Raw genomic sequence first — 23007 nt, 5'->3', positions numbered from 1 at the left:
ACAAATATACTTATTTGCTAAGTTAAAGCAGCATATTTAAAAATGTTAAAGTAACATGTTTTAAATATCATTATCACAATATTGGAAGCTTTTATGAATATCAACCTTTTTCTGATAAAATAACACATAGATTTTTGGCAGGAGCTTCTCAACTTCTAATTTGGTAGCATCCTCCCAGGAGTTAAAAAGGTTATCATATAACAACACCAGACGGCACTAGTATGACAGTTCCAGTTACCTGGAATTTCTCCATGTGAAATTGATATTTTAAAATTTTACATAAAACATCATTCTTATTTAATTTAAAATCTCAGTATGTTAAAACACATATATTTATGTTTTTTCTAGGCAAATTATGTAAGTCCTGGTACATACCCCACCTTGAATCTACTCGGCCCTGTTTAACCCCCCACCAACCCCACCACCTCTCCTCCTGACCCTGGGCTCAACCACTTGCCTTGTAGTCCCAGTAAAGACTCGCACAGCTCCTGCAGTTATAAATCCTCACTCAGGGGGAGGAAAGGCCTACCACAGCTCCAGCCAGCCCCTACCTCCAACCAACAGGACCAATAGTAGCTCTGGCTCCCCCAGCAGCTCCTCAAAGAGGCCAGGGGACACAACTAAGAAGTATGGAAAAGTTATACACTCCGGGAGTAGATTTCAACCACTAAAAAAACGGGACGCAGAAATAAGTGAACAGATAAACCACTTGCCCTCAGTCCCCGTTCCCCCCCACCACCAAGATGGACTGCTTTGAAGCACAGCTGTTCCATGTGGTTTCTGGGGAAAACTGTAAAAGTGAGCAACCAGGTGTGTAATACACCACCTTCTATAGTTGATTCTCATTATTTATGGTAGTTATGTGCTGCAAAATGGCCATAAACACTGAATTAGCAAATACTGAACCACTGCTCCTAGAGGTAATACAGGAATAGGTTCCCGAGGAACTCTGGTCACAATATTTTCATCAACTAATCAACACATAACCTGTTTTATCTTTTACTCACTTTGCCTTCATTCTTTCTTCCCTGAAAATGTATCCTTTTTCCCACCCCACAAAAAAATCTTAGCCCATAAACTTCAACTAAGACTTTGTTTCCTAGGGAAAACAGGCTAAACACAAAACAAATCTTACTTAGAGCTAAATATGTTTGCCGCTTAAAGAAAAAATTAAAATTTTCTACTTGGCAAATACACACCACTTTTGTTTATTTCCTGTTATATATATTTTTCAGGAAAATAGTGCCAGTGGGTAATTCTCTACTTGATGATGAAAACATTAAAAAAAAAATCAGACTAACTATAGCAAAAATTATTCTTAATTCCCACTTTACTAAATATGTAATGTTATATTAAAAGATGGTACAGAAGCAAATTGTTCACTTGGTTTAAAATTAATCAAAGCATTTTGAGAATGCCCCAGTCATATTTTAAAGTGGTTTGATATTGGAAATAATAAATCTTAGGAAAAACTAAAAATATTTATGTTCCATTCAGATTCAAATTTCATTGAAATGAGGTAGTTTAAAGGTTGAAAAGGGTATGAAATGAGAGAGAAATTTCTATTCAAAATGGCAACAAATGTATTAAACAGTTAGGAATATATTTAAGAATAATAATGAGGGAGAATATCACACTAAAGACTTCAGTAGGGTGACAGTGGTGTACAAATAGACTTCCAAGATCAGTGGAGAAGAATGAAAGGCCTAGAAAAAGACATGAGAATTTTGTGTAAGATATATGCAGCATTTCAAATCAGTAGAGGGTGGGGTTTGACATTAACTGGTTAACACGTGGAAACTGTCGAAAAAGTACATAACAAAATAAATGTTGGATATATTAAAAATTAAATATAAGAAGCTAAAACCATAAAAGATCCAGGAGAAAATATAGCAGAATATTTTTATTATCCAGGTGTGGAACAACCTCCCTAAACATGAGCATTGAAAAAAATATGAAAGAAAAAATTCATAGATCTTAATATATAAATATTTAAAGCCAGTAAAAAAAGCAATTTCTAAAACAAATTAAAACATATGGAGAAAACGTATTCAAAATGAATAGCAAAATATTACAGTCTTTGATATATACTGAGTTCTTACGGATTAGGAAAGATAATCATAAAAGAAAACCGGGTGAATGATACAATCTATATATAATAAAAAATCACAAAGAGAAAACAGAAAGGGCAAGAAAAGGAATGGAAAAGAATGTTTGACACCACTTGTAAACAAAGAAATACAAATTAAAATGAGACATTAGTTACCTATGAACTGGCAAAGATAAGAATCCTACCACCTAGTGTTCAATTGCAAAAAAACAACAACAGGGGCTTCCCTGGTGGCGCAGTGGTTGAAATCTGCCTGCTAATGCAGGGGACACGGGTTTGAGCCCTGGTCTGGGAAGATCCCACATGCCACGGAGCAACTGGGCCTGTGAGCCACAACTACTGAGCCTGCGCGTCTGGAGCCTGTGCTCCGCAACAAGAGAAGCCACGATAGTGAGAGGCCCACGCACCGCAATGAAGAGTGGCCCCCGCTTGCCGCAACTAGAGAAAGCCCTCGCACAGAAACGAAGACCCAACATAGCAATCAATCAATCAATCAATCAAAAAGAAAAAAAAAAAACAACAATAGCTTCTCATGGCCTTTGGGTTCAGAGGACAAACTGGTACAACTTTTCCAGAAGGCCATTTGGTAATGTGTATTGAAAGTCTTTAAAAGTGCTATATACTATTCAACCAGCTATTCAGCTTTTAGGACTTAACTCTAATAAAATTATTTTGATCTACATAAAGATACAGCTAAAAGTATATTCACCTTTATAATAAGGAAAAATTGAGAAACAACCTAAAATTCCCAAAGCAAGGATCTATTTAAATTATGGTATAGCTTAGAATATTTCATGTCTAGATAAAATGTTTATATAATTATTATGTTTGAGTTTTTAAAAAAGAATTATTTGGGGTTTTTTTCTGGTAATATAGTGCTTACTATTTGCCAGGCATTGTCCTAAGCACTTTAAAATTATTTTAAAATTATTAACTCATTTAATCCTTATAACAGCCCAAAATGAATTAGATATAGTACTAGTATCCCCATTTTAGTTTACAAAACAATATTACAGTATAACTTTTGTTGAAAAAAAGTTGAAAAATACACATGTAATGTACATATACTCTCAAACATTAATTAAAAAGACTCAAAGATCTTTACCAAATGAAAGTAGTTATTTCCAAATTAATATATAACTTTCTTTTCATTTGAATCTTTAGTGTTCAACAAAAACATGTATTACTTTGTTATAAAGATGTTATTAAAAATGAATTAAAATATATGGAAAACCAGCTCACTCATATTATTCATATGAATATATTTGACTATACTACTTATTAGAGATATAACTTTTACAAATCACTTAAGCCTTGGTTTTCTCATCAGTAAAAAGGAAAATAATACCTTCTCCAAAAGGCCAAGTACAAAATGCTTTAGCTCATAATAGCAGCTCAGTAACTAAATTTCTAAGTACTTCATAAATTTCTGTAAATTATATGGCTACTACTTACCGACAGGATAATTCTCCATCCATAGCATCATGTTCATCTGTACTGGTATATGTTAATCTTCCTCCAACAACTGTCCCAACCAAGTATACCAGCCAGGCAAGACGTCCTAATATATAACAAGGAAAAAATCGTTTAGAAAGTATTGATAGAAACAAAGCTTATTTTTCACAATATTCTAAAATTAGCAAAAGTTCTTCCAAACAAGTGATAAACTACTGTGAACTCAGTTCTTGACAGAGTGAAGAGTTGGATTTTAAGTTCACCAAGGTAGTATAATAGTGAAAATGACACATTTTAGAGTCAGATACAACTATGAATCCCAGCTCTACCAATCTGCTATGTGATCTTGCATAAGTTACTTACCTCTTTAGGGCTTAGGATTTTCATTTGCAAAATGGAGAAAATAATATCTACCATGAAGGTTTGATTAACATAAATTTGATAACAAAACACCAAATGTTATGTCAACATCAAGGGCTGTTATTAAGTACCAGTATGATCCAATGACCAGTACCTTCTCTGAATAGTCAATATCATGGTAGTACCAGTCTGATCATTTTTTAAATTGCCCAGGCTTGGAAGATAATGGATGGTATACATTTACTCCCTTTACATGTTTATGCATAATTTTTTAAAAATCCAAAATTTTCACTATGCAAATTACATTGTTTGACAACCAGATTAACCTCACAGGCAGTAGTAGCAAATGACTAAATAACTTTATAACAGTGGCACAAATGGCAACACCTTATAGTTTTCAGAAATCTTACTTTGGGGGCAGCCAAAATTGACTAATTTAGAAATGGAGGTATTTATTGAATAATTTTTGTTTAGGTACATTACTTTACTTCTCTAGATTCATTGATCTATGTATCAAATTCTCCAGGATTTTTGAGACATTTATGAATAATTAACAACAAACCAATTATTTTTCTAAAAAGAAACTTTGTGCTAATCTTGGGGACTGACTTTTCAAAGATGAGCCGGCTATTTTATAATACTAAAATCAACTATGTTTCTCTATTGGGAAACTTTTTCAAGTGAACTGAAGTGTTTTTTACAAGGTATTGAAAAGAGACTGCCCATGCTTGTTAGAAGACCTAGGAAGGATAAATAAATGTGGGAAGAAAAACACATTCTTCCTATATTCCTGTGGATTCTACTAGTCACTACAACTAATCAACAATTCCTTCAAACTTCTGGAGAGACATAAGTCTCTTGAGGTGACAAACTTCCTGTAAGGCAGAAATATAACCTGGTAAGTATCCACATCCCTTAACCTATCACAAAGCCATAAATAAATCAGAACTGACTTAAGTATGTAGCCTTATACATTACCAATGTAAAACAGAACACTAATTTGATCAAGTAATTCATAAAACAGACTCAAGCTTCAAGACATGTATAATTAGTGAAAAAAGTAACACAAAAAAAGGCCCATGTAGGAAACTGAAGATAGCAATATTAAGTTACCATATGCAGTTGAAATGTATTTTATGATCAATATAAACGCCTATTAATAACATAATGCTCTCCCCTGATGACCCCGCTTCCTTCTGTGGACCCTCTCAAGTGGTAGCTGATTTCTCTTCCACACCTCTTGTAACTTGGGCCTTGAACCCAGATGTTCACTTGATGTTCCTCATTTTTACCTCCAGAACAGTCTCCTCTCTCTCCATTGTAAAAGCACTCAGCTTTACATCCTATGTCATCATACTACCAAATTCTCTTTCTTATTGCAATTATCTACTCTCCTTCAGGTTGTTACTCCTTATTTTTTTGACCGTGTTGGCTGCTGGTTCACTGCCACTCTTTCCAACAGTATTTTTTTTTTATCATAACCAGTAATGATTTCAATATCTACAAAAACGAATCTTCCAACTCCAACAATCCTTTGTTCTACTGGGAACCTCCAGTCACTTGAACCTATCACCTAAACAACTTTACTGAAATATAATTCACATACCATACGATTCACTCACTTAAAGTATACAATTCAATGTTTTCTAATAAATTCACAGGGTTGTACAACCACCACCACATTCTAGTTTTAGAACATATTCATCCCTCTCAAAAGAAATCCTACTCTGTACCCACTCTCTCCAGCCCTAAGCAACCACTAATCTACTTTATGTCTCCTTAGATTTTTCCCATTCTATTTCATATGAATAGAATCATAAAATATGTGATCTTTGTGACTGTCTTCTTTCACTTAGTGTAATGTGTAAAGATCATCCATGTTATAGCCTGTATTGGTACTTCATTCGTTTTTATGGCCAAATAACATTCCATTGTTTGGGTATATCACATTTTGTTTATCTACTCCAAAGTTGATGGGCATTTGGGCTGTTTCCACCTTTTGGCTTTGTAAATAGTGCTTCTATGAACATTTGTGTACAGTTTTTAATGCAGGTATGTTTTCATTTCTCTCAGATATACCTAGAATTGGAATTGGTGGGTCATATGATACCTATATTTTAACATTTTGAGGAACTGCCAAACTACTTTCCAAAAGCAGCTGTACCATTTTATCAATACATTCCAACCAGCTATGTATGAAAGCCCAACTTCTCCAAATCCTTGCCAACACTTGTTATTATCTTTTTAATGTATCTGTCCTAGTGGGTATGAAGTGGTATGTTGTAATTCTGACATGTCTTTCCCTAATGACCAACAATGTTGAGCATTTTCCATGTGCTTATTGGCCATTTGTATGTCTTCTTTGGAGAAATGTCTATTTAAATCCTTGGCTCAGTTTAAAATTGGGTTATTTATCTTTTTTATTATTGAGTTGTAAGAGTTCTTAATATATTCTAGATACAAGTCTCTTGTCAGACATATGATTAGCAAATATTTTCTCCCATTCTGTGGGTTGTTTTCATTTTCTTCATGGTGTCCTCTGATGCACAGAAATGTTTAATTCTCATGTGGTACATATTGCTAATTTTTCCTTTGTTATTTCAGCTTTTGCTGTCAAATCTAAGAAACCATTGCCCAAATCAAAGTCATGAAGATTTAGTCCTATGTTTTCTTCTAAGAGTTTCATAGCTTTAACTCTTACATTTAGGTCTATGATTCATTTTGATTTAATTTTTGTGTAAATATAGGGTTCCAACTTCATTCTTTTGCATGTGGACATCCAGCTGTCCCAGCATCATTTGTTGAAAAGACAATCCTTCTGTCATTGAACTGTCTTCCTACCACAGTCAAAAATCAACTGATTACAAATTGGAGGGTTTATACCTTAACTCTCAACTACATCTCACTGATCTAGTATCTACCTTTACACCAATACCACACTGTCTTGATTACTATTGCTCTGTTGTATATTTTGAAATCAGGAAGTGTGAGTCTTTCAACTTTGTTTTTTTTTTCAAGATTATTTTGGATATCCTGGGTCTTCTGGATTTCCACATTAATTTAAGGATCAGCTTGTCAATTCCTGAGAAGAAGCCAGTTGGGATTTTGACAGAGATTACACTGAATCCATTAAGTCAATTTGAGGAATACTGTCTTCTTAACAATATTAAGTCTTCTGAACCATGACCATGATGTCTTCCAATTTATTTAGATCTTTGATTTAATAATGTTTTACAGTGTCAGTGTACAAGACTTAACACTTCTTTTGTAAAGTTTTTACCTAAGTAGTTTATTCTTTTTAATGCTATTGTAAGTGGACTTGCTATCTTCACTTCATTTTTGATTGTTCATTGATAATATATAAACCCACTGTTGATTTCTGTCTATTGATCTTGTATCCTGCAACTTTGTTACTCTTTTATCAGTTCTAATAGTTTTTTGGGATCTGTCATTTTTTTCACTTTCTTACACCCTTCATGTCTTCTCTACCCTGCTCACCTACCTCCAGTTCTACTGTCAATCATTATAATCTCTGTCTTGCATACAATGTCAATTTCTCTCTTCCTCCGACATACTCATCTTACGAAACCGTAATTGTTTAAATCCAAATCCCCACCTACTCTTTGCCTATCCCTCACACAGCTTAATGTACCTGCAAAAAGATACAACCATGTTGACTAGTCTCACTTTGAATGCACCTTCTCAGTCAGGTCTTACACAGCTATCCTATCAATTTTCAATACCTAGAGTATGGTAGCGTGTCTTCAAGACACCCATCAATTCCTTCCCTCCATGTATGAAATTGCCATCAGGAAGTAGAGTTTATTTTTCCAATCCTTCGTAAGTCTGGGCTGGACTGTGACTGCTTTGACTAAAAGAATATGGTAGAAGTGACACTTATTCCAGTACTGGGCTTAGCCTTTAAGAGAACTGGCAGCTTCCTCCAGTCTCTCAGGGAATGTTCACTTAGGGGAAGCCATTCACCATGTAAGAAGACCACATATCCTGAGACCTAAAGGCTAGCCATGTAGAGAGACTACATGGAGAGAGAAATGCCCAACTATAGCCCATTCATCAAACATTCCAGCAAAGAGAACAGACTTCTGAGTAAAGAATCATTCAGGTGATGCCAGCTGCAGCTGTCACCTGATTACAGCACCTGAAAGGCCCCAAAGGAGAACCATCCAGTTGAAACTTATCAATCCCAGAGAACACTGAGAGATAAGAATAAAATTGTTATTTGATAAACCACTAAGTTTTGGGCAAAAGATAACCAGAATACAATCTGCCAACATTTCATATCCACCTTTCCTGATTCATTATTTTTTTAAATTTTAGCACTTATCACTTTCTAACATAATATATATTTTATTATTTATCTTGCTTTGTTACTTGTCTATTCCAATAGAATGTAAACTGCATGATAGCTGTTATTTTTTCTGTTTGGTTGTCTAGTGCATATCCAGAGCCTGAAACAGTGCCTGGCATACATAAGTTATCAAATAGACATGGGTTATTGAATTAAGAAATCATTACATAGAAAATACAGCATGAAACAGGCAAGAAGAAGTTAACAGCTTATTATCAATTTAGTAAACATTAAAATGTAGAGCTGTTATTAAAAATGAATGTTAATGGTAGTTACATTTCTATTGCTTATATAAAAGCAGCTTCTTAACGCACATTCAATACAAGGTATGATCTAGTCTATCCCGCTATTTGCAAATTCATCTACTTGGTAAAATTTATTTGTAATCCCCCAAATCAATACTTGTGATCATTCATGGACAGATGCAGAACAGCAAATAATTTAAGTTGCCCAATGTTCACATTCCAAGATTAGGTAAAACAAAACAACAATCTGCTTTCTTGTTTCATCTCTCATACTATAAACAGCTAAGTATCCCTTTTTGGTATCTTTTTGGTATCACATTGTTTTTGTACTTTTGTGCTCCTTGTTTATAATTTCACTGTTTAAAATAGTCAACAAGAGTAGTGCTAATGTGTTGCCTAGTGTTCCTAAGTGAAAAAAAAAAGCTATTATGTACCTTGTAGAGAAAATACACGTGTTAAGCTTCGTCCAGGCATGGGTTGTAGTGCTGTTGGCTGTGAGTTCAATGTTAACGAATCGATGATATATATTAATGTAAAGTGTCTTTAAGCAGGAACACATAACACAAGGTTATATGCTGATCAGTCGATGAAAATGTGACCAGAAGCCTGCAGGAACCCAACCTGTATTTCCCCTAGGAGCAATGGTTTAATATTTGCTAATTCAGTGTTCACAGAAACTATATAGAACATTAAATACCAAATAAGGAGAATCGACTGTATTTCTCAGAATCTTACAAAAGTTATCATTAATAGATTGTGCTCCAATGTGTGTGGGGCATACACATTTTATATAATTGATACGAATCTAAAACATTGTGACCATAATCTTTGGTGAATGTAGTATAATAACTTACCTGCCCTATAAGAGTCATTATTTTTAAAATATCTTACTGCAAATTATTTCTCAAAATGAAAAATATTATTTAAATCTAAATAATAACCTTCTTTATATATTTTATCTATTTAGATTCTTAGATACTAATTTTGCTTTAAGTAAGCTTCACTATTACTAAAAATAATAGCAAACATTTAAATAGTACTTACCATGCACTAAGTACTATTTTAAACATTATATGTATTATCTGTACCTATATTTATTTAGTGTCACAAATCCCTATTAAGAAGTATATGATTCAAATATAGGCAATGGATTTCCAAGAGTCCATTCTCATACCATTATGAGATATGTACCACTTCCTCTCAAGACTGATTAAAGGAAGTATTTGAACAACACAGTGGTCAATCAGCTAGACAGACCTTGATGATCCAACAACCTCTTAAGTGTTTATTTAATACATTTTAATTCCTAATCCTGACTGTTCTCTACCTGTCTCCCAGATTTTTACTACAGATGAGACTGCATCTCCCTTTGGGATCATTTCTAGGGCATTCATACTTCTTTCGATTCCCAAACCAGCCACCCTAAAACCAAGTATATGTGACACATGAAATTAACATTTGTTGAACAGCTGAATTTAAAATAAGCAAACTTACTTTTGGAGTTTATAACTAATGTAAATGTAGAAACACCTGCCTACTAGCTCTTCATAAAACAAGCCATCTTGAAAACAGACACTGATTATACATGAAACTTTTATATTTCTCTGTTGGAAGATCAATATTTAAAAATGGAGGCAGTACAATTTAGCCACCAAGAGCACAACTTGGATTCAAATTCTGCCTCTACTATTTATTATGCTTGTTACTCAATCTTTTTGGCTTTAATTTCCTCATTTATAAATATGAAGATGATAATAATAATTGGCTCATAGGCTTCTGACAGCACTGAATGGTATTCTGCATGTAAAGTACTCATAATAATTCCTGCTACAAGGGCTGACTAAATGTTGGCTATTATTATTATTATTATTATTAAATAGCTATACCGTTTTTAGTTCTTCTATATCATAGCTACAAAAGCCATAAAACATATCAATATGGAATATTTATATGTCCATTCTAAGTTTTACTTTAAAGCTGCTCAAGAAAATGAAGTCACACAATATTTAAGAATTTTTAAGTTCTTCCCTCTCTACCAAAGAGGCTTGTCGCAATTAAAGCTACTTACAGTTAGCTGTGTCTACAAACAAAAACCCTGAACTGAAAAAAACTCTCAAGAATTTTCAGAAAATTCATTTGCTGAATATCTGCTATGTGCCATGTTCCGTCCACTGGGATATAACTAAATATGTATGAGGCAGGGTGAGAAGGGAGAAAGAGACACTATGCCCAACAGACTGAACCTGGTGAGAGAGAGAAAAGTGAAAAAATGATTTTTCAATGCAGTGTGATGAGTATCACTGTCTAATAATAAATATTAAATATAGGACAAGAATTTCTCAAATTTTAATTTTTTATTCTTTAATTCATTTTATTTTGTGACCTTGAAATTAAGGCTTTGATATCAAAGAATGCTATGCAAAGATAGCATGTGATCAATTGTGAGCATTTTTTCTAAAATTATGGTAAATTTTGAATGGAAGTTTATTCAGAGAGAAGTAGGATGTATATTTACTCTTTCCCTGTTCTGTTTTAGAAAGCAGTGATTTTTATTGTACGAGACAGAAAAGCATGAATTTTTAACTCTAAAAATTAACAACTACTAACTGAATAAATTAGGATTAGTGTTAGAAATGAACAATGCAATGAAATATAAAGGCATTTAAATTAATCTATCAAATACAATTTTCCTATTTCACTGAATGAGTGATATTTCTCATACACATTAAACCTTACCCTAAAACTCTAGAATATTAGAGTTACAGCGTTCAGAATAATAGATGTTAAAAAGTTACATTGGTTACGGAATTATATCCACAAAGTTTAAAGAACCATGTAAATCCATAAATCTAAATTGCATTTAGAAATTTAAATATCCTATACATGAGTTTCCTATCTATAATTTTTTTTTAAATCTCATCTTAGATTACATTTCCACTATAGTTTTTCATTTTTCAATTTATTCTGAAATGTTCAAGGCACTTGTTTTAGCAGCTGTTCAAGAAGAGAACAATTTTTCCTTTAACAAAATAATTATTGCTGTAATAATCTGTAATTATGGTTTATAACTGCAATAATCCCAAAGAAATCAGTCATTACCCTAGATCACAAGTAATTGTTAACTACTGTTAATGACCTATTTCTTAGGGATTATTGTTTTCGTAAACCATGACCATATCACCACAAATATGGAAGAGCAAGACAATATAATACAAATGAGATCATAATATAATAATAAACTTATTTTGTAACATTAAAAGCCATTAAGCATCTAAATTAAAGCACACATAACGAGAGCATATAATTTTCTTTGTTCAACACTAACTGAAGTCTTCACACAAAAGAAATTGAACATTACCATATACAGCAGTACAAACCAGAACCACACTAGGCATTTTTCATAATATAAAACAATTATTTTTGAATAGACCACAGATATTTTTAAAGGTCAGACAGACTCCTTCTCACTAACCTTCTGACTAGAAGAAAGGAAAAAAACATATCTATTAAACATTTCTATGTATCAGGCATTATATTAGAAACTTTGAAATGATGTTTTATTAAAACTACAACTACACAAACTCCCTGAATTTGTATTAATCAAGAACCAGGTCTGGGGCTTCCCTGGTGGCGCAGTGGTTAAGAATCTGCCTGCCAATGCAGGGTACATGGGTTCGAGCCCTGGTCCAGGAAGATCCCACATGCCGCGGGGCAACTGAGCCCGTGCGCCACAATTACTGAGCCTGCGCTCTAGAGCCTGTGAGCCACAGCTGCTGGGCCCACGCACCACAACTACTGAAGCCTGCACGCCACAACTACTGAAGCCCGCATGCCTAGAGCCCATGCTCCACAACGAGAGGCCACCCCAATGAGAAGCCCACACACCGCAACGAAGAGTAGCCCCCACTCGCCACAACTAGAGAAAGCCCGCGCGCAGCAACGAAGACCCAACACAGTCAAAAAAAAAAAAAAAAATCGGGTCTGACATTTTATTCAATAGATAGACCTATTTAATACCAATAAACTATTACATTTCAGTTAATTCCATTCATGTATCTTAGAACAGCTATACTTTCTTTCAGTACCCTTTTGTAGGAAAACAAGTCTTTGATTTTACAACTGAATCTTTTTACACTGTAACTAATATTTGATACATATGAAAGAATATATGTAATGTATATAAAGTACAGTCTTCTCTCAGTATCCACAGGGGATTATTTCCAGGATCCCTATGGATACAAAAATCTGCAGATGCTCAAGTCCCTTATATAAAATGGCACAGTACTTGCATATAACCTATTCGTAACCTCCATATGCTTTAAATCATCTCTAGATTACTTATAAACCTAATACAATGTAAAGTCTAGGTAAAGAGTTGTAAATACAATGTAAATGCTAAGTAAACAGTTGCTGGCACATGGCAAATTCAAGTCTGGCTTTTTGGAACTTTCTGGAATTTTATTTTGGGGGGAGTATTTTCTGTGGTTGGTTGAATTAGCAAGTGCAGAAACCTCAGATACAGGGGGATGACTGTATAATAAAACAAACTCCTGTGAACCCCCTATCCAATTTAACAACCAAGGCATTACCACCAATACTGTCACACCTACCTCCATAACCCGAACCTAGCTTCTCCCCTTACCTTGCACCCTAGAAGTAACCATGACTGTATTTGATGCTTACTATCTTCTTGACATCTTTTTATCACTTACAGATATATTCTTAAACAATATATTTTTAGTCTCACTTGTTTCGGGGCTTTATTTAAGCGTTTCATACTATATATAGTTTTCTGAAAATTGTTTTTTTTTCCACTAATTATTTCTGAAATTCATCTTTAAGTATACCTGTAGTTCATTTTTAAATGTTATATAATATTCCATTGTATAATTATATTATGATCTGTTTATCCATTTTCATGTTAATGGACACTTGAACTTTTTCCATTTTTTTGCCTTTAATAACACTAAGGCTATGAACATTCTCATGCCATGTCCCCTTGTTTAGAAGAGCTTTTCTAAAGGACATATCTAAGAGTGGAAGTGCCAGGTCAGAAGGTATTCAAATGTTCCACTTTTCAAGATAACACCAAAGTGATTTCCATTCTATTTCCAAATGACTATACTTTATACTCCTACCAGAAGGATGTAAAAATTCCCTTTGATCTACATTCTCCTGGAAGATTTACTTTTGCCAATCTACTGGAAGTAAAATGGTATCTCATGTGCCTTGATTTCCCTTTCTCTTATGAGTAGTGACATGCTTATTTGTAGGTATTGATCATTTCCCTAAAGAATTGCTTGTTTTATTGATTTCTAGGATTTATTTCCAGGTTCTTCTAGATGGTGATCCTTGCTTGGGTTAGTGTGTGTGTATGTGTTGCAAATATCTTCTTTGACTTCTGGTATTTTTTTTTTTAAATCTTGTGTTTTTAATTTATTTTTCTAGGAATTTACTGATTTTGAGTTTTCTAATTTGTTGACTTCAAAAACTACTACACATAATTTTATATTTTAAACCTTTGCTGTATCTGTAACTGTATTTCCCCTCTTGATCCTAATGTTATCTGTGAATTCTCTTTTCTTCTTATCTCATGAGAGGTTTGTCAATTTTATTAGTACTTTTAAAGAATTAACTTTTGATTTTTTTGATATTACTGAATCTTTGTCTTTTAGTTCCTTAATTTCTGCTCTTTGTTTCCTTCTTTCTCCTTTCTTTGGGTTTGATCTGCTCCTCTCATTCTAACCTCTCAACTTGGATGCTTAAGTCACAACATTTCAGCCTTTCTTGTTTTTGTGAAATAAATTTCCTACTGAATTCCAAACATGTTGTATTTCCACTTTTCTTTGTTTTTTAATTTCCCTAAGACTTCTTCGTTTACTCCATAATTACTTATAAGTATGTTTATAAAATTACCAACTTTATGGAATTTGTTATTTTTACAGGTTAGTTTTAATTTAATCGCAAATTGGTAAGAAAATCTGGACTCTATGATACTGTCATTGAAATTTGTTGAGACCCACTTTATGTACTAATACTTGGTAAACTTTTTAAAACTGAGATATAATTGACATATAACATGTTAGTTTCAGGTGTACAACAAAATGATTTGATATTTGTATATATTGGGAAATGATCACCACAATAAGTCTAGTTAACATCCACCACCACACAGTCACGAATTTTATTTTCTTGTGGTGAGAACTTTCAAAATCTACTCTCTCAGCAACTTTCAAATATGCAATACAGTATTATTAACTATAGTTTCCATGCTGTATATTACATCTCCATGATTTATTTATTTTATAACTGGAAGTTTATACCTTTTGACCATCTTTACCCATATCACCCACTCCCCAACCCCACCATAGCAACCACCAATCTGTTCTCTGTATCTACGAGTTTGTTTTGTTTTGTTTTTCAGATTCCACATACAATGAAATCATACAGTATTTGTCTTTCTCTGTCTTAGTTCACTTAAAATGCTCTCAAGGTCAATCCGTGTTGTCACAAATGGCAAGATGTCATTCTTTTTTATGACTGAATGATATTCCTTATATACTATATAATGTATAATAATTTTACATATATATGTTTATGTGTACACACACACCCCCCACACTTTCTTATCCACTCCTCCAGCAATGGATACTTAGGTTGCTTCAATGTCTTGACTATTGTAAACAAGGCTGCAATGAACAGGGGGGTGTAGATATCCTTTTGAGTTAGTATTTTCATTTTCTTCAAATACTCAGAAGTGGAATTGCTAGATGATATGGTAGTTCTGTTTTTAACTTTTCGAGGACCCTCCATATTGTTTTCCATATTGGCTGTACCAATTTACATTCCCAGCAACAGTGCACAGGGTTCCCTTTTCTCCACATCCTTGCAAACAGTTGTTATATCTTGTCTTTAAGATAACAGCCATTCTAATAGGTGTGAGGTGATATATCATGGTGGTTTTGATTTGCATTTCCCTGAGAATCAGTGATGTTCAGCACCTTTTCACGTACCTGAAAGCCATTCACATGTCTTCTTTGGAAACATATCTATTCAGATCCCCTGGTCATTTTTTAATTGGGTTGTTTATTTTTTTGCTATTGAGCTCTGTGAGTTCTTTACATATTTTAGATATTAGCCCTTTATCAATATGTGACTTACAAATATTTTCTCCCATTTGGTAGGTTGCCGTTTCATATTGTTGATGGTTTCCTTTGCTGTGCAGAAACTTTTTATTGATATAGTCCCACTTACCACTTACCTATTTTTGCTTTTGTTGCCTTTGCTTTTGGTGTCAAATCCAAAAAATCACAGCAAAGACCAATGTCTAGAAGCTTACTACCTATGTTTTCTTCTAGGTGTTTTATGGTTTCAGGTCTTATGTTCAAGTCTTGCATCGATTTGAGTTATTTTTGTGTGTAGTGCAAGATAGGGGTAGAGTTTCATTCTTTTGCATGTGGCTATATAGTTTTCCCAACACCATTTATTGAAGAGACTGTCCTTTCCCCATTGTATATTCTTAGCTCTATGTCATAAATTAACTGACCATGTGGACATGGGTTTATTTCTGGGCTCTCTATACTGTTCCACTGATTTATGTATCTGTTTCTATGCCAATGCCATACTGTTTTGATCACTATAGCTTTGTAACATAGTTCAGAGTCAAGAAGCGTGATGCCTCTAGCTTTGTTCTTCTTGGTCAATTTTTTTAAAAACATGCCACGTGTCCTATTAATATTTTCTAATTGTTGGTTCCAGCATTTTATATACATCAATTCAATAAAGTCTGTTAATCATATTGTTCAAATCCTTTTGACTTCCATATTTGATTTATCAACAATTTGCAGAAATGTACTGCAACTCCTCATTATAATGGTACATATGTCAATTTCTCCCATAGGATTACCATCCTTTGCTTGATGTTTTGAGACTATTTCAAGGTACTAGATATTTGAAATTGTTATACCTTCTTAGTATACAAACGATTATCTCCAGTTCTAGTAATGCTTTTTATCTTACAGTCTTGTTTGATATTAATATAACTACCCCAACTTCTTTTAGGTTCGTTATTTACACAGCACATTTTTTTTATCCTTTTACTTTCAACTTTCTATGTTTTAAAGTTTTGAGTATGTCTCTTATAATGGGCATTTGGCTCACTGGAATAATTCTTTAAATATTCAACTTTATAATCTGGCTTGATTGTAAATTTAATTCATTTATGTTTATTAGATTAATAATGTATATGAAATGCTCCTACTATGTTATTTTCTATTACTGTCTTTCTTTTTGTCTCTCTTTTCTTTTCTTGGCTTTTTAAAACACTGAGTTTGCATGTTTACCTATTTCATTATTTTTCCTCTACTGTGTGATGGAAGTTAATCACATATCTTACACTTTTGTTACTCTTGAAATTTTACCATCTTAATTCTCTTCCAAAATAAAACAAAGCATTAAGACAATTTTAATTCTTATCACATCCCTCTCTCATGTACTACTGTTTATGGTAGTTTCTTTTTTAATTTCACAAGTTAAAAACAATAACTTTTTAAAAAATATAAGGCTATGTTTGTTAAGATTTGTGTGTTTACCAGTTTCTGTGTGTTCCTTTCCTTCCTTCTGGAATCATGTCCCTTCTTCCTGAAAAATAATCTTTAGAACGTTTAATGAAAACTTTTAATAAAGAACCTCAGTAAAGATCTACTGGTAGTAAAAATTCTGTTTTCACTTGTCCAAAAGTGGTTTCAGTATCTTTGTTCATGAAAGATACTTTTGCTGACATACAGTTATACGATGGCCATTACTTTGACTCAATTTTTTGAGAATAATATTCCACAATCTTCTGGCTTACATTTTTACTGTTGAGAAGTGAGTTTTTCACTCTATTTTACACTCTTTAAGCTGCTTTTGAGATTTTCTGTCTTTGGAGCTACACAGTTTGACTAAAGTGCTGTTTTTTTTTGACTGGTACATTTTGGATTTGCTGTATTGACAGATGCATGTCTTTCATTAATTCTAAATAATTCTCAGGAAGAATGTTTTCCGTTATTGCTTCTGTTCCATTCTCTCTATTCCATCTTCTGGGATCCAATTTGACATATCTGACCTTTTCATTCCATCCTTTAACTTCTCTTTTAATAGCTACTTTTGACTTGCCTGGTGGTCCAGTGGTTAAGATTCCACACTTCCACTTCCAGAGAGCATGGGTTTGATGCCTGGTCAGGGAACAAAGATTCCCACGTGCTGTGAGGTGCGGCCAAAGAAAATTTTTTAAATAAAAAATAGAAAAATAAATCCTTCACCAGTTTAAAAAAAAAAAAAAAAAGGTTACTTTCCTTGTTTCCCCACATTCTTAAAATTTTCTTCAAATCTAACTGCCTATTTTCTAATTCTTTCCTCAGCAGGCTCTAATTTACTGTTTAAAAAATTCATTAAATTTTAGATCACAAAAAATATTTTTTTCAATAATAGAAGTTTCATTTGAGTCTTCTTCAATCTTCCTGGTCATTTTTCATTCTCTTGTTTGCTCATCTGTAGTTCTTTTTCCTTTAAACATTTCATACATAATTATTTTATATTCCTATAAAATTCCAATATCTTAAGTCCTTGAGGAGATCTGAATCAAATAAACCATTCACTGTTTTTGTTAGTGCTCAGTCATGGTACCTTGTTTTGTTGTTTGTGTGCTGGTTATTTTTGAAATCATGAAGAGTTAATTGACTGCTCTTAATCTGCAGGATTCTTAAGGCACTAAAGTATGGTTGCTATTCTTTACAGAAGATTTTAATTTACTTTTTTGCTGGAAGGCAAGGGGATCTACCAGTTTCAGACCAGTATATCCCCTCTCAAGGGCTCAACTTAATATAAGAATCCCAAGTTCAGTACACTGACTTTGCTACTAGGCTAAGGTTTTGTCACCAATTTAATCATTGATAATTTGCCTTTAAAGGCAACACTGCCTTTTTTGCCCTTGTTTGCTACCCATCAGTTCATTCTGGTTAAAGTTCATTTTTTGAGGGGGAAGTAGTCAGAAGAGAGAGGGACAGAGAAGCGCAGGAGAGCAGACTGGAGGAGTAGGAACCTCAGAAATTTCATATACTTATTTCAAGCCAAGCAATGCAGGATCTGACTGTTTGCAGCTCAAAGGCCTTTCAGAGCATGTAGTTGACCACATTGAAGTGAAAGTTACTACTAATTCTTTACTTTTAAGAAGCAAACACTAATTGTGATATAAAACCAAAAACAAAAAATGTGATTTTTATAGGTAGTTGGTTAAACATGAACTAAATTATAACATAATCTGAATTAATATAAAAAATGAATCAGAAAAGATATTATATAAGGCTGTCATTGTGTCATCAGGAAAGACAAAAAAAAACAAAAAAACAAAACCCAAAACACTATAAGACAGGCTTACAGGGCAACCACATATCTACAAAAAGAACTGAAGGGACAAGCGGGGACTGAAATCCAGCCTGTACTCTACTCACCATACTAGCATATTATACTTGCCTGGGTGATTTTTCTAATTTGCACAAAGGCACCAAATATATTACTGAGTTGGTAAGAAAGTAAAATAAATCCGCAAAGGCCAAAATAGATGTCTGGGCTGAAACTGAGAGATATATGCATAGAAACAACTAGAGAACTTGAGCTTCTTGTTTGAAGGACAAAGGACAAAGCCTAGGGCATGCCCAATAAGAGGACTCCAACAAGAAACTCTTACACCCTTAGCAAGAAAGTGAACTGTCTGCCCTAGACAAAGAAAGACAAAACAGAAAATTGTCTAACTTGATTTCCATGTTAGTCATAGGAGAGAAGGAAAAATCCCTCAATTCAGACCTCACACAGCGAGTGGCCTAAATACAGACTACCAATGTGATATGAAAAACCTTATTCTAAGGAAGCAGTTTAAATGGTATTGAGTTGATAGTCCTCCTCCACCCCATTTAGTAGATGGACCAAACATTTCAATTAAAGGACAGAGATGGTCAGCAGTGATTTTTTTTTTAAAGGAAGAACTATACACTGTCTACAAGAGACACACTTTAAAAACAAAGACACAGACAGACTGGAAGTAAATGGATGGTGAAGGATATCCCATGTAAACAGAAAGCATAAGATGGCACTGGCTACAGTAATATCAAATGTGGTGGATTTTAAGATAAAAGGATCAATTAACAAGGAAAACAAAAAATTATAAATGTCTAAATGAAGCAAAAATTGAAAATTAAAAGTAGTATATGGGACTTCCCTGGTGGTGCAGTGGTTAAGAATCCACCTGCCAGTGCAGGGGACACGGGTTCAATCCCTGATCCGGGAAGATCCCACATGCTGCGGAGCAACTAAGCCTGTGTGCCACAACTACCGAGCCTGTGCTCTAGAGCCTGCGAGCCACAACTATTGAGTCCGCGTGCCACAACTACTGAAACCTGTGCGCTCTAGGGCCTGTGTGCTGCAACTACTGAGCCCGTGTGCTGCAACTACTGAAGCCCGTGTGCCTAGAGCCTGTGCTCTGCAACAAGAGAAGCCACCACAACTAGAGAAAGCCCACGCACAGCAACAAAGACCCAACACAGCCAAAAAGAAAAAAAAATTTTTTTAATTAAAAAAATAAAAAGTAGTACAGACTATTCCACAATCATATTTGGAGATTTAATGCCTCTTTCTCTGTAAATAATAGAAATAGGCCCCCCCCAAAAAAACAGAAAAAAAATCAGTAAAAACAAAGAATATCTGCACAATACTATTAATCATCTTGACTTAATTTCTATTTACATACTACTATACCCAACTATGGCTATGGTAAAATACATATTCTTTTCAAGCGTACATGGTCTGTTTGTCACGATAGACCATATGCTGGGTCATAAAACAAGTCTCAATAAACTTAAAGTCTGAAATCATACAAAATGATATTTGCCGAAGGTAGAATTAAATTAGAAATCAGAAACAATAAGACAACTAGGAAAACCCCTAATATTTGGAAATAAAAGCATACTTCGAATAATCCATAAACTAACAAAGAAATAACAGACTAGAAAATATTTTTAACTAAATGATAATGAAAATAAAAGATCAAAATTCATGATATGCAGCTAAAGCAATGCTCAAAGCAGAATTTATAGCTTTAAATGTTTTTATTAGAATACAAAAAAATCTAAAAATTAAAGATGTGATGCCTCCATCCAAAATTAGAAAAAAAGACCAAATAAAATCAAGTATAAGGCAGAAAATAATAAAGCCCCCCCAAAAAACTTATGAAATAAAAAATGAACAAACCAAAAAAAAAGAAAGAAAGAAAATCAGTGAAACTAAAAGTTGATTTCTTGAAAAGATTAACAAAGTTGATAAATATCTAGTTAGTCTATCAGGGGAAAAAAGAAAAAGGGCAAAAATTATCAAATGGATGAAGGGGGGTCAAAAGGTACAAACTTCCAGTTATAAAATAAACGTCATGGGGATGTAATGTACAGCATGGTGACTATAGTTAATAATGCTGTATTGCATTATTTGAAAGTTGCTAAGATAGTAGATCTCAAAAGTCCTCATCACAAGAAAAAAAATGTTTAACTATGTATAGTGATGGATGTTAACTAGACTTTTTGTGGTGATCATTTCCTAATATATACAAATACCAAATTATTGTTGTACATCTGAAAATAATATTATGTGGCAAGTATACTTCAATTTTTAAAATAGGAAGAATAAAAGAAAAGACATCACTTCAGATCCTACAGACATTAAAAGAATAATAATGAAATATTAGAAATAACTTTATTCCAGTAAATTTAAAAATAGGACCAATTCCTTGAAAGACACAAATGACTAAATTTGACCCCAGGTGAAAGAGAACATTTGAATAGTCCTATACCAATTAACAAAATTTCATTCATAACAATAAACCCTCCAGGCCCACTGGCTTCACTGATGAATCCTATCAAACTCTTAAGAAAGAAATAATACCAATACAACACAAACTCTTTCAGAGTGTAAAGAAGGAGGAAGAAACACTTCTTGACTCATTTTATGAGGCCAGTATTATCCTGTTACCAAAACCAAAGTCATCACAAAAAAAGAAAACTACAGACAAATATCCTTCATGAACATCAATGTAAAATAAAACTTCTGCAAACTGACTCTAACACTATATAAAGGAACAGTATCGTAACCAAGCAGGATTTATCCTAGGAATGGAAAGCTGGTTTAACAGAAAAATCAACCAATATAATTCATTATATTAGTAAAATAAAAAAGAAAACAAAGGTCATTTGAGTAGGTACATAAAAAAGCATTCAAAGAAATCAATGCCCCACTCATTATAAATAGCCTGAGAAACAGAAGGGAAATTCATCAAATTTATTACCAATGGTAAAAGGCTCAATGCTTTCTATGTACAAACAGAAACAAGGCCAGAATATCCATTCTTATCGCTTTTGTTCAACATTGTACTAAAGGTCCTACCAGTGGAATAAGGAAAGAAAAAGGAATAAGGAAAGAAAAAGAAATAAAAGGCATGAAGACAAGACATAAAACTGTATTTTAGGTGACATGATCATATAAAACAATCCTAAAGAATCTACAAAAAAAGCTATTAGAACTAATAAGTAAATTTAGCAAAATCACAGGACACAAAGACAAAAATCAATTCTGGTCTTATATAAAATAGCAAAGAGTAATCAAAATTTACAACAGCACCAAAATATATAGGAATAAATTTTGTGAAAGATTTTTAATACCTATGAACTGAAAACAATAAAACATTGCAAAGAAAACTTTAAAACACCTACATAAGTGGAGCAATATATCATGTCCATCAACTGGATATTAAGATGGACCATACTGATATATAGATTGAGGCAACCTCAATCAAAACTCTAATGAGTTTTTTTTTTTAAAGAAACTGACAAGTTGATGCTAAAATTAATACAGAAAAGCAAAAGATAGACTAACAAAGACTTCCCCTGATAGACTAACTAGATATTTGTGTAGAACACAAAACTATTTTGAGAAAGAAGAACAAGACTGAAAGACTTAAATTACCTGATTTCAAGACTTATAAAGTTATAGTAACCAAGACAGTATAACATTGGCATAAGGATAGACATTTAGATCAATGGTACAGAATAGAGTCTAGTAACAGACCTTAGCCTTTTACGGTCAACCGATTTTTGACAAAGGTACATGATAATTCAATAGGAAAAAAGATAGTCTTCTCAGCAAACAGTGCTAGAACAACTTGATAACTGTACATGTTGGGGAGGGGACCTTATCCTTACCTCACATCATTCACAAAAATTAACCCAAAGTGGATCACAGACTTAAACATAATAGCTAAAACTATTAAACGTCTAGAAGAAAAATATAGAACATATTCGTGACTTCAGTTACAGAAGATTTCTTAAATATAAAAAGCATAAGCCATGAAGAAAAAATTGAAAAGGCAGATCATCAAAATTTAAAACTCT

The 23007-nt window shown here is 33.4% G+C and overlaps 1 protein-coding gene across 4 annotated transcripts in view; it reads right to left on the bottom strand.

Annotated features, from left to right (window-relative positions):
• Positions 1-23007, bottom strand: part of RANBP17 (RAN binding protein 17) — a 307210-nt gene that overhangs the window by 236648 nt on the left and 47555 nt on the right. For all 4 annotated transcript variants that reach the window (XR_009007183.1, XM_057541105.1, XM_057541106.1 and 1 more), the window contains one exon: positions 3566-3671. Coding sequence is in view for 3 of the 4 variants with exons in the window: in XM_057541105.1 (XP_057397088.1) it covers positions 3566-3671 (106 nt within the window). In the remaining variant the exon portion in view is untranslated. The remainder of the gene's footprint in view (positions 1-3565; positions 3672-23007) is intronic.

Source organism: Balaenoptera acutorostrata, chromosome 2, assembly GCF_949987535.1.
Source record: "Balaenoptera acutorostrata chromosome 2, mBalAcu1.1, whole genome shotgun sequence".
NCBI classification, from domain to species: Eukaryota; Metazoa; Chordata; class Mammalia; order Artiodactyla; family Balaenopteridae; genus Balaenoptera; species Balaenoptera acutorostrata.
Note: the sequence above shows the minus strand (reverse complement) of the source record. Positions and strands in the feature narration are given on the sequence as shown.